General features: G+C 40.0%; 1 protein-coding gene across 1 annotated transcript in view; it reads left to right on the top strand.

The window, feature by feature from the left end:
* hpda (4-hydroxyphenylpyruvate dioxygenase a) overlaps positions 1–13,174 on the top strand; it is a 58,563-nt gene that overhangs the window by 19,530 nt on the left and 25,859 nt on the right. Inside the window, exons 5-6 of the mRNA XM_072242778.1 lie at positions 401–443; positions 11,766–11,848. Of these exons, the coding sequence (XP_072098879.1) occupies positions 401–443; positions 11,766–11,848 (126 nt within the window). The remainder of the gene's footprint in view (positions 1–400; positions 444–11,765; positions 11,849–13,174) is intronic.

Here is a 13,174-nt window from a genome sequence, read left to right as displayed (position 1 = left end):
CAGTGCTGAAAAAGTAATTTCCATATCCTCCTGGATGGTTGCACATGATTCCTCCAAGTCCTTTTGCATTTCCAATAGAAGTTCTGCTTTATCCTAATTATCTTCAACAAAGAATAATCAAGATATTTGTGGGCCAGTTTATTGACTGTGCACTTGAAGTTGATTTTGAGATGCTGAGACAGCTTTTGTCTCCTGCCTTGTTTCTTGAGCTAACTCAGGTTTCATGTTATCATAGTTGAGATAAGGCATTGAATAAGACCATTCCCTTATTCTGTTACCAGAGATAGGGCTTGGCTGTAATGTCTTGTATCCCTTGTGTCATCTTTTAAATTGACTTTGGTTCAATGAAGATAACTGAAAGTCAATTGAAATCGCAATACTATCTTTTCTTTTTCTACAGATTATATTTGTTTTCCAATCAGCACTAAACCCTGGTAACAAGGGTGAGTATTATGACATTTTGTTTTAGGTTTAGTATAAGAACTTATATAGGTTAAAAATTTCCTTAAAATCACTAGATTTTTCTTGTACATAATAACCATAACAGAATCAATGAAAATACCTCACCAACTTTGCCCAGCACTTAAGTGCAATTATGAAGAAAACACAGAAATGACTCTTCCTCCTTAGAAGTTTGTGAAGATTCAGCATGACAGCTAAAACTTGGACAAACTTCTATAGATGTGTGGTGAAGAGTAGATTGATTGGCTGCATCACAGCCTGGTGTAGAAACACCAATGTCCATGAATTGAAATTCCTACAAAAAGTAATAGATATGACCCCGTTCATCATGGGAAAAGCCCTCTCCACTACTGAGCACATCTACACGAAATGTTGTCGCAGAAAAGCAGCATCCATTATCAGGGATCTCCGTCACCCAGGATCTCCATCATCCATCACTCCATCACAAGAAGAGTGCTGCTGCCATCAGGAAGAAAGTACAGGATCCACCGGATTCACACCACTAGGTTTCAGACAGTTATTACCCCTCAACCATCAGGGTCTTGTACCAAAGTGGATAACTTCTCTCAGCTTCAAGCCCCATCATCAAAGTGTTCTCACAACCTATGGACTCTTCATCTCATGTTCTCAATATTTATTGTTTATTTATTTATTTATTTATTATTATTATTTCTTTCCTTTTGTATTTTCACAGTTTGTTTTGCATATCAGCTGAGCACCCAAGTTGGTGCATCTTTCATTAATTCTATTACAGATTTATTGAGTATGCCCACAAGAAAATGAATTTCATGGTGACATATATGTACTTTGATAATAAATTTACTTTTGCAGTTTGAACTTTAGATATTATTTTATATAACTTTAGAGTCATGACATGATGAAGATTACTCATTGTTTTTGCCCATGAACACACTGTGGTTGCATTTGCCTACATGTTATGCCAATAGATGCAAATCAGCACAGTATTTGTAAAAAGCATTGGCGAACTGGTGTACTGTATTTAATAGAGAAAGAACTAGAATGAAATAAGATACAGCAGTTGTTCAAAGAGCAATAATAAGTTGAGTTACAGTCTGTGTTGAAAGAGTAGTGATAGATTGTGAGCAACACACACAAGATGCTGGAGATACTCAGGAGGCCGGGCAGCATCAATGGAAAAAAGTAAATATTCGGTGTTTCGGGATGAAGGGTCTTGTCTTGAAACTTCGACTGTTTACTGTTTTCCATAGATGCTGCCTGGTCTGCCAAGTTCCTCCAACATATTGTGTGTATTGCTTTGGATTTCCAGCATCTGCAGATTTTTTTTGTGTTTGAGATAGATTGTGATACTGCTTTTAGGACATGGAAAAGTACAGAACAGGACAGGCCCTTCAGACCATGATGTTTACTGAGCCAAATAAATTAATAATCAAATGGCTAATGAAACTAAACTCTTTATGCCTACACAATGTCCATATCCCTCCATTTTCCTCACATTCATGTGCCAATCTAAATGTCTCTTAAATGTCCTTAATGCATCTAAATGTCCTTACTGTATCTAAATGTTCCTAATGCTTTTGATGAAAGAGAGCTGATGAACTACTGCTGAATGACTAGAACTGAATTGGAAATTAACCTCTGTTCAAAGAATAGTGAAGTATTGAAGTAAAGCGTGTTGGAAAAAAATGGTTATAAACTGAAATACAGCCTGTGTTGAAAAAGTGGCAATAGATTGAGTTACATTACAGTGGACAGCAAATTTTTTCAAAAGTGTTACGTCCTCAGAATTTTTTTAAATGATAGATTGCTTGGTCTATCAGAAAACACAAATGTAATTTCAGATTTCTTGTATTATTTAAGAATTTGGAGAAACAAGAAAGTAGCTTTTATTGAATATAATGCTTTTAATTGCATAATGTTGCTGAAGCTTTGCAATATCTCATCTAAGCTAAAAATGTTTTGTTGATGATTTTTGTTAGTACTCCGTGTCTGAGGATTCTCGCTAAAGTGTCCAATAATTATCAGCCAGCAGCGATGGCTGATCTGCATAGTGAATGGCATTGACTTCCGAGTGCCTCTGAGCCAAGCTCTAAGATCGACAGCACATGTTGTGCAACACATATGCGGAGCCCAGGCTTTGTCTTGGTCACCAGTTATACACCCAGAGTAGAGCTCCAGCATTCTTAGTAAGAGGAGTCATATTTGGTCTTTGAGATTTAAGTGTATACTCGCCACAAATATAACAGAAAGTATCGCCACTGTTGCAACATTGGTGAGACAAGTACACCTGAAAATACAATTACTTTATTATAATGAGTACACACAATATGCTATGCGCGTAGAGCATGCACATCAATGTGATCGCAAACTGATATACATGTAAATGCAATGCATAGAACGGTGTTTATGTAATTCCTTTATAGCCTTTCTAAAACCTGTCCTGCCTAAGCAAGCCCAGGCATGTCTGGACAAGGCAGAAAATATCTCATCTTTCATTGTGTGCAACATTTTAATTGACCTGAATTATTAATTGAAATAACAAATATAGGCAATATATTTTTTAAAAAGGTGCGTGATAGGGAAATTTCATGGTGATTTTCATGATTAGCAGCCCATAATCCATAGAGTGCACCCAAAAGTACTCAGGGAGTGATATTTTTGTTGTCCAGTGCTGTTAGTTTGAGTCTACAGCTCCCCGAAAGGGGCACAAAGTTTCTCTGAAAGAGTGGTAACAAAGGCTTTATCCCATTGTAGGGGTATCAAAAAGATAAGGGCATTAAACTGTTTAGTTTAAACTGAGAGAAAGGAGTTTAAATCCTGAGGAGAAAGTTTTTTTTCTCTTTTGTATAGATGGTGTTAATATGTGGAACATGGTGCCGGAAGAGGTAGTGGAAAGAGATATAGCCATTAAGTACAAGAGGCATTTAGGCATATACAAGAATACGTTTGGTATGGAGGGACACAGACCTCATTCAGTCACTGAAAGTAAGCATGCAGGTACAGCAGGCAGTGAAGAAAGCTAATGGCATGCTGGCCTTCATAACAAGGGGAATTGAGTATAAGAGCAAAGAGGTCCTTCTGCAGTTGTACAGGGCCCTGGTGAGACCACACCTGGAGTATTGTGTACAGTTTTTGTCTCCAAATTTGAGGAAGGACATTCTTGCTGTTGAGGGAGTGCAGCGGAGGTTCACTGGGTTAATTCCAGGGATGGCGGGACTGTCATATGTTGAAAGATTGGAGCGACTGGGCTTGGAATTTAGAAGGATGAGAGGGGATCTGATTGAAACATACAAGATTATCAAGGGATTGGACATGCTAGAGGCAGGAAACATGTTCCCGATGTTGGGGGAGTCCAGAACCAGAGACCACAATTTGAGAATAAGGGGTAGGCCATTTAGAATGGAGTTGAGGAAAAACTTTTTTACCCAGAGAGTTGTGAATGCTCTGCCTCAGAAGGCAGTGGAGGCCAACTTTCTGGATGCTTTCAAGAAAGTGTTAGATAGAGCTCTTAATGATAGTGGAGTCAAGGGATATGGGGAGAAGGCAGGAACTGGTTATTGTACTGATTGTGGATGATCAGCCATGATCACAGTGAATGGCGGTGCTGGCTTGAAGGGCCAAATGGCCTACTCCTAACCTATTGTCTATTGTCTATTGTCTATTCAGGCAAATGGGATTAGAGTAGATAGGCAAAAAGATCAGTATGAATATGTTGGGCTGAAACGCACGATTCCATGCTGTAAAATTCTATCAAAGTGTAAACTTGGGTTTAGATATAGTCTGTGTTGGAAAGGTGTTGATGAATTGATGTACAGATTGTACAGAAAGAATATTGCAGGATCAGGATACACTAAGTGTTAGAAGAGTGATGATGTAGTGGGTAGAGGCAGTTTTGAAGTTATGGTAAGATTGAAGAATAGATGGCAATAGAATTAAACTAATAAACTGAGGTGCAACCTGAATTGAGATTCTCTGTGATGTATCCCAGTTCATCACAAAACAAGGGCAATTGACTGAGGTCTAGAGCAAAGTCATCAATTGCATAATACAAGTAATCAAAATAGGAGATTGTGTAAGAACTGACAAGTTCTGATGGAAGGTTAAAGTCTGTCACAAGCCTTGTGGCCCATCAGGCTGGTGCTTATGCCAGTTTCCGTGGCGTGAAGCGACTGAGATTCCCCCCCCCCCCGCCCCCGGATAGGACACCAGTCTATCGCGAGGTTAACCCCCAGCATTTTTTTGCTGGTACCCATTCTCAGCCAGGTAGACTGGAGCATTGTGTGGTTAAGTGCCTCACATGCTGCCTCGGCTAGGGCTATGAACCCGCAACCTTTAGATTGCTAGTCCAACACTCTAAGCATTTGGCCACGAGCCACACTCTGCTGAAAGGTTATCTAGTGAAAACTCTTCATGAATGTTGCTTGGCCTGCTAAGTGTTTCTAGCAATTTTTTTTTGGATTTCAAAGTATTGACTTGTAGTTCCCGTGTTGTTCCTTCCCCTCTCTCCTTTCTGTCTTCATGCATTTCCTTTGGTTACATCACCTTCAGTCAGATAACTTGTGACTAATAAGCTTTCACTATCTTCTCCCTATGGTCACCAACACCTGTTGTGCTACTTCCCATCGCAGTTATTCTCTTTAGTTACCACACCTCTTCCCTTTCTCTGCACTTAAATGATGTTCAATTTCAAAGTCATGGACTTAGTTGCAAGAGGTTTGTTGCATTGAGGTAATGTCTGTGTTGCAACAGTGTTGATACATTGAGGAACAAATTAAAACAGGAGATACTATAAACACCAGTTTGTGTCAGCACAGGGATTATCTGAGATAAGCTGATGTTGGTTGATGATTGGTAATGGTAAATCTCAGAATCAGAATTATTATCAGCATATGTCGTGGTATTTTTTAGCTTGACAGCAGCAGTACAATACAATACATAATAATATAGAAATATATATAAAATACATATACAAATCTAATAACTATGTTAAATGAATGGTACCAAATCGAGACACAATAATTGCCACCAGAACACCAATGTTCAGATGAAGCTGTTGTTAATGTTGTGCTGTCATTCGGATGAATTCATGTTTCTTCTCTGCGGGTGTTTCAGCTGATGTACGGACAATCACATCGATTCAGAATTGCTCTTTGACAACACTGGGCTCATTCAGTGCTGCTGTTTAAATAAACCCATGATGAAACTATGCTGGGTTTTGGACACACACCCAAAATGCTGAAAGAACTCAGCAAGTCAGTTGCTCAAGACTTCCGGCACCCGAAGCATCCCTTGTGTCTATGGGTTTTGGATACAGTCGGATTGATACGTTCTTGGTTACAGTTAAGTGTTAATACAGCTCTGACATTTGGATACTGTACTGCAAGTATTTGGACACAATTCAGGTTGATAAAGTGATGGTGTTTCAGTGTAGTATAGTGATTTTTTGCTGGTATTTAGATAGTGCTCTTTTTGATACATTCCTCAGTACAGTGAGTGTTGCTACAGTGCCAGTCTTTGATATATATCTTACATTGGTAATATGTGGATGCAGCATGGGCCAATATAGAATCATAAAATATACTGCACAGGTCTTTTGGCCCTTTGTGCCTTAGCCAATGGAAAAAAAAGCCTACCCAACCCAATGCTACTTTCCAGTATTCGTGTGTACCAGTGAGGATTGCAGTCCTTTACTTCTACATTCAAGTTCCCCATCAATATAATGAGGGTTTCAGTCTGCATACCCTTTCATGCAATGAAATCTCGACTCCTTCAATTCTGAGTGGGGAAAATGCTTCAACTTAGAAAAAAGTCTTTCAATCAATTACTTTAAATCGGTGAGCTGTAATTATTTTTTCCTTCAGCTAAAGGAAAATTGGTCCTTCCTGTTTATTATATCTAGACCTCTCATAATTCCCGACAACACCTTAATTAATTCTCCCCTCAGACTTCCCTGATCCAAAGTAATCATCCTAACCAATCTTTCCTCATAAATACAAGATTTCACTCTTCATAACATCCTCTGCACCCTCTCTGGTATAGTTACATGTTTCCTACAATTTGTTGACCAGTACTGTACGCAATACTCAGTCTGTGGTCTGAGCATTGTATATTGACAATACCAGAAATGCTTTCCTTACATTTCACGTGTCAGCTAATCATGTTAACCTCACATATGTGTCTGTACTCACCTTAGTGATCTGTCCTGCTATATTACGGATCAGTGGACAAATACTCCAGTGTTCCTCTGTTCTTCACACATCTCAATAACCATGCAGATACTGGGCATTCTCTTTCCTGTTGCAAGTCCTCAGTTGCATTATCTCGCACTTTAGGTTAATTTCTATTTCAGAATCTGAACCAGATCTATTATCATTGACTTTAATGACATGAAATTTACTGTTTTGCAGCGCAAAGATATAGAATTACTGTTGTTCATTTGTCATGTGCCATGTTGTATGACATGGGCAATCATGGTCTCATGACCATGATTATTCTTGGCAAACTTTGCTACAGAGGTGGTTTTCCATTGCCTTCTTCTGGGCAGTGTCTTTACAAGACAGGTGACCCCAGTCATTATTGATACACTTCAGAGGTTGTCTGCCTGGTGTCAGCAGTCGCATAACCAGCACTTGTGATGTGCACCAGCTGATGATACGGTCATCCATCATCTGCTCCCACGGCTTCATGTGACTCCAATTGCCCAAAGGTGACCTGCAGGCTAGCAGAGGGAAGGTGCGCCTTCCTTCTCCTTTTTGATAGAGGCGTATCTCCCCCACCCCAGAATTACTATAAATTACAAAAATAAACAGACAATGCAAAAAGAAAAAATGTTCATTCAGGAATCTGATGAAGGAGGGGAAGAAGCTGTTTCTAAATCACTGAGTGTGGTGTTCAACGCTCCTCAACTTCCTTCCTGATGGTTCCATTTCCCATTTTCATATCCTGCTAACCAAGTCACTGTCAAGCACATGATCAATTTTTGTATCATGTGAATATTTCTTTATCATATTCCATATATCTTTATTCCTTATCTTGATTTCCACCAGTACAAGTGCAACACAAGGCTGTGTGCTTAGCCCCCTGCTCTTCTCGCTTTACACTTACGACTGGTGGCTAAGCACAGCTCCAGTGCCATAGTCAAGCTTGCTGATGTCACCACTGTCATTGGCTGTATCAAAGCTGGTGGTGAATCAGCACTTAGGAGAGAGAATAGAAATCTGTCTGAGTGGTGCCACAACAAAAACCTCTTACTCAATGTTAGCAAGACCTAGAAGCTGATTTTTGACTTCAGGAGGGGTTACGATCCAGTCTTCATAGAGGGATCACGGGTGGAGGGTGTCAGCAATCTAAATTCCTTGGAGTTACCATTTCAGATGACCAGTCCTAGGCCCAGCACATAGGTACAATTACGGAGAAAGCACGGCAGTTCTTCTACTTCATTAGAAGTTTGCAAAGATTCAGCATGACGTCTAAAACTTTGACAGACTTCTATAGATGTGTGGTGGGGAGTTTATTGAATGGCTGCATCACAGCTTGGTATGGTAACACTAATAGCCTTGAACAGAAAATCTTACAAAAAGTAGTAGATAGGCCTAGTCCATCATGGGCAGAACCCTCCACACCAATGAACACATCTACGTGGAGTGTAGTGGAGGAAAGCAGCATCCACCATCAGGGACTCCCACGACTCAGGACATGCTCTCTTCTCGCTGCTGCCACACGGAAGAAGGTACAGGAGCCTCAGCACTCTCACCACCAGGTTCGGGAATAGTTATTATCTTTCACCCATTAGGCCCCTAAATCAGAGTGGATAACTTCACTTGCCCCATCACTGAACTGTTCCCACGAACTATAGACTCAATTTCCAGGACTCTTCATCTCATGTTCTTGATATTTATGCAACACACATCAAAGTTGCTGGTGAACGCAGCAGGCCAGGCAGCATCTCTAGGAAGACGTACAGTCGACGTTTCAGATTTCAGTCCTGACGAAGGGTCTCGGCCTGAAACGGTGACTGTACCGCTTCCTAGAGATGCTGCCTGGCCTGCTGCGTTCACCAGCAACTTTGATGTGTGTTGCTTGAATTTCCAGCATCTGCAGAATTCCTGTTGTTCGCGTTTCTTGATATTTATTGCTTGTTTGTTTATTATTTAGTTTTTTTCTTTTGTATTTGCACAGTTTGTTGTCTTTTGCACACTGGTCGTCTGACCTGTTGGGTGTGGGCTTCCATTGATTATCTTATGGTAATTGGATTTACTGAATATGCCCACAAGAAAATGAATCTCAGGGTTGTATATGATGCCATATATGTACTTGGTAATAAATTTACTTTGAACTATATTTATCATGAATAAATGAAATATGGACCAAGGCACTTAAGTACTAATCACTGCAGAACCCCAATGAAAGAGCATTCCTGTCACAAAAGCACCTGTCAGTTATAACCCTTTGCTTTATATCAATGAACAAACTTTATATTCAGTTTCCCACTTTCTCATGACATTTTAGTTTTCTTCATCAGTATGCTTTCTGGGACCTTGACAAAGTCTTTCCAAGATCCATGCAAACTCCACAAAAAGTTAGTCCAACACACCTTTCCCTTAACAGATCAATACTGACTGTCCTGATTAATTTGTGCCTTTTGAAATGAAGGTTTATATAATTTCTTAGAACTTGCCCACAACTAAACTAAATGTCCTTAAATTACTCAATTTATCTCATGTTCCCTTCCTAGACAACAATGCAATGTTAGCATACTTTCAGTGGCCAGGTACAAAAAATGATGTTACAGTTTCCATATTATCTTTTCTTGCTTCTTTTAACAGTTTGGGATATATTTCACCACTACACCCTCTGTCTAAGATTTCTGTAGCAGTTATCCTTTGGTGTTTGACATAAGTTTCCCTTTCTTGGTTGATCCTGCCCTTTATTTTCTTTGTCATGCAGACGACACAAGATATGGCAATCCCATTCTTCTTTGTGGCAATGTGTTCTCAATTAATTCCTTCTTAAATACCCTCCATTGCTTTGAGAGAGACTGTTCTTCAAGTAGCTATTTCTACTCCATTTTTGCAAAAACATGTCTGATCAATGTTATTCTTATCTAGTATTATCTTTGTCTTTTTCCATAATAATGTTAAATGTAATTGAATTAAGATCACTGACATTGTCTCTTTGCAACTACACCTAAAATTCCACGCTTCACTCTCCAGGGCGCAGGCCTGGGCAAGGTTGTATGGGAGACCAGCAGTTGCCCATGCTGCAAGTCTCCCCTCTCCAAGACACCAATGTTGTCCAAGGGAAGGGCATTAGGACCCATACAGCTTGGCACCAGTGTCATCGCAGAGCAATGTGTGATTAAGTGCCTTGCTCAAGGACACAACACGTTCCCTCGGCTGGGGCTCGAACTCACGACCTTCAGGTTGCTAGTCCAATGCCTTAACCACTTGGCCACGTGCCATTCATCAAACCCCCCACCACTCATCTTAATTCAAACTATGTCACCTTATTTAATGATCCTTATATAATATTCCTTTTTCAAAGTGTTATTGCACTCTATACCATGATCTAAATATTGTTGTCAATATTCCCTCCACCAATCCTTTAATATTTCTTCTCTCTCTTCTGAAACCCTGTAAGTATGTTAAGCTATCATTCCTGTCCTTTATTAAGTTGTATAGTGTTGATGTTCAGATAGAGCGTTTGCTGATCCAGGATTCCAACTGATAACAGTAAAAACCAAACAAATAGCCAGATTTAAGTAATGAGACACTTGCCACTAAAACCAAGAAGCTTCAAGAAAAATACAGAGGCAACTGCAACTACTGAAAAACTTACTGAAGAATTACATGTATATAGGTAACTACATAAAAATAAAACAAGCATAAGAAAGTTAATCTACTAGAGAAAAAAAAGACAATTCTACAGGCCAGTCCAATGATGCTGAAGCCTGAACATAGTTGGCATTGATGCATTGCTGGGTTTTGGATGCAAACTATGATGATATAATGCTGGTTAGACATTGTTCAAGATAATTCAATGGATGGGAATGCTGCAAACTGCAGCAAAAGCTGATTTGGAAATAGTTGACTGAACTATTGTCACCTGCAGTGTCAACTGATGATCGGTCTGTAACATGGAAAATATGAGAAACTTGATTACTAGATCTCTCTTCAGTCTGTGTATTCATCTCTTTACGACAAACACAGACACTCTGCAGATGTTGTAAGTCTTGAGAAACACACTCAAAGTGCCGGAGGAACTCAGCAGATCAGGCTACATTTATGGAGAGGAATGAACTGTTGGTGTTCTGGGCTGAGACTCTTCATCAGCAGCTTCTCCTCATCCTTCATCCTTGTAATAAGCTGGATTCTGTTGAGTCACTCTGAACTGTCAAACTTTGAATGAACATGACCCATTGATGTCCTGAATTGATTATTATTGTAACACACACAAAATGTTGGAGAAACTCGGTAGGTTAGGCAGCATCAATGGAAACGAATACAGTCAATGTTTCAGGCTGAGAGCATTCATCAGGACTGGAATGAAAAGGAGAAGCCAGAATCTTTGTCTGGTATTTTTTTTCAATTTTTAATTTTCCCTTTCCCTTGCCCTCTTCTTCTATTACCCACTCTGGCCTCTTAGCTCTTCTCCTCTTCTGCCTATCGCCTCCCCCTGGTGCCCCTCCTACTTTCTATTCTCCCATGCTCCACTCTCCTCTCCTTTCAGACTCCTTATTCTCCAGACCTTTACCTTTCCCACCCACCTGGCTTCACCTATCACCTTCTAGCTTGTCCTCCTTCTCCTCCCCCACCTTTTTATTCTAGCGTCTTCCTCCTCCTTTCCTGTCCTGTTGAGTTGTCTTGGCTTGAAAGATCGACTGTTTATTCAATTTCATAGATGCTGCCTGACCTGCTGAGTTTCTGAGTTTTGTGTGTGGATTTCCAGTATCTGCAGAATCTCTTGATTTATGATTATTATTGTAGCTTTTTCCACCCACAAGAATGCTTCTATTTATGTCTGCTCCGTGGGAAGTCTATCTGTGCTGCTCTGATTGTATCTGCATTGCATGGTCCTGATCTGTGCATTTGTATGCATGCTTTGTCCTGTATGTACCTGCTGAACCTGTGTCTAGGCTGGTGGTTTTGTCTGGGCTGGTGGTTTATCAGAGCTGATGGTTATCTGGGCTAGTGGTTTTGTCTGGGATATCCTTTTTCTTATTTTGGTAACTTGTTTGATGTCTACATGCCATCTACCTATGTCTTCTAGTTTGCTTCTCACTTTACAAGGAATCATGTTCTGACAAGTTGTGTTGTCTCCTTCAGAAATGACTGACCATTTGGGCAAACATGGGGATGGTGTGAAGGACATAGCATTTCAAGTGGAAGATTGTGACTTTCTGGTGAAGGTATGAAACATATCAATGGGAAATGGATCATGATGGCCTTTAGAAATATTACATCCAATGGGAGTTGCATTCTTCTTGGATGTACCATTGGGAGATAGAAAATCCTTTCTTGGAAACAGTGTCTATCCATTCTTTTGAAATAAATTATTTGGAATTAGGGTTGATGGCTCAGTAATTTTGATACCTACTTTTTATTTATTTTTTATTATTAATTTCAAATAATAAGAATGAATTTGTAAAAATTCCTATCCCAAGTGATAAGGTATTAAAGAAACACAAGGTGCAATATGCCAGGTTCCAGTGGTTTTCACCCAAGGGTTTTGAAGGAAGTGTGTGAACATAAATAACGTGAACTCAAGTTAACATAAATTATAATATCTTGTATTTCAACATAAACATAGTAACAGAAGTGAAAACTAGGAGAGATTGAAAGAAATAAAGTCCAAGGTGATGTTCAGGGCTTTCAAGAATCTGATAGCATTTCTTGTTTAACCTTGAGGTATGGGTCTTTGGGCTCCAGTACCTCTTGCCTGATAGAGAGAGTCCCCTCTTGCTAGCATTGAGAGGAGACTCCCATGATCAAAAAGGGAGGAAAGCAGGAATTAGGGAACCTTAGGCAGTCAGCTTAAGACCTACTGCTGACAATAATCGGAAAAGAAATAACTAATTACTTAGGAAAGCTGAATATAATCAAGCCTAGTCAGCATAGCTTTATTGAAAATTTGGCTTGACTCACGATGAAGTATAGCCCAGGAGGGGCAGATGCGAGTCTGTCCATTCAGGAGCCGGGGCATATTTCGGGAGTCAAAGTATGTCCAACAACATTCCAGTTCGTCAACTCATTGAAAGTACTCCTCCAACTTCCCGACTCAAATCCCAAAAGCCTTTCTACAGCATGAAAAATCTTGACTCCTATGTCAACCACATTGAATGGTGCCAATACTGGCACACCAGCATGCTCCCTGGCGGAGAGCTGATTGATGACCCCACCTCGCTTCTCCCGGGCTTTATGACAGATACCAGCTACCAGCTGCAGATAAACTCAGAAGTTGACATATCAAAACAGTGCAAACGCTATGCCGACAGGGTTCCTGATAAACCCCAGCTTGTCCTTGTGGTGCCGCAACCCAGGATGTGCTTCACCAGGTCCAAACATGCCCTCTCACCAAGATCAGAGATGTCCATCGATGAGGCCATGAGCTGGAGGGGTGGCTTGACAAAAACCAATCAGAAGTGTGAAGATACACTGTAAACACCCGCCATACAAAAAAACAACAAAAGTATAGTTTTATGAAAAGTAAATCTTGTGTGATAAACTTACTTGAA

The sequence above is a fragment of the Mobula birostris genome, chromosome 25, assembly GCF_030028105.1.
Source record: "Mobula birostris isolate sMobBir1 chromosome 25, sMobBir1.hap1, whole genome shotgun sequence".
NCBI classification, from domain to species: domain Eukaryota; kingdom Metazoa; phylum Chordata; class Chondrichthyes; order Myliobatiformes; family Myliobatidae; genus Mobula; species Mobula birostris.
Note: the sequence above shows the minus strand (reverse complement) of the source record. Positions and strands in the feature narration are given on the sequence as shown.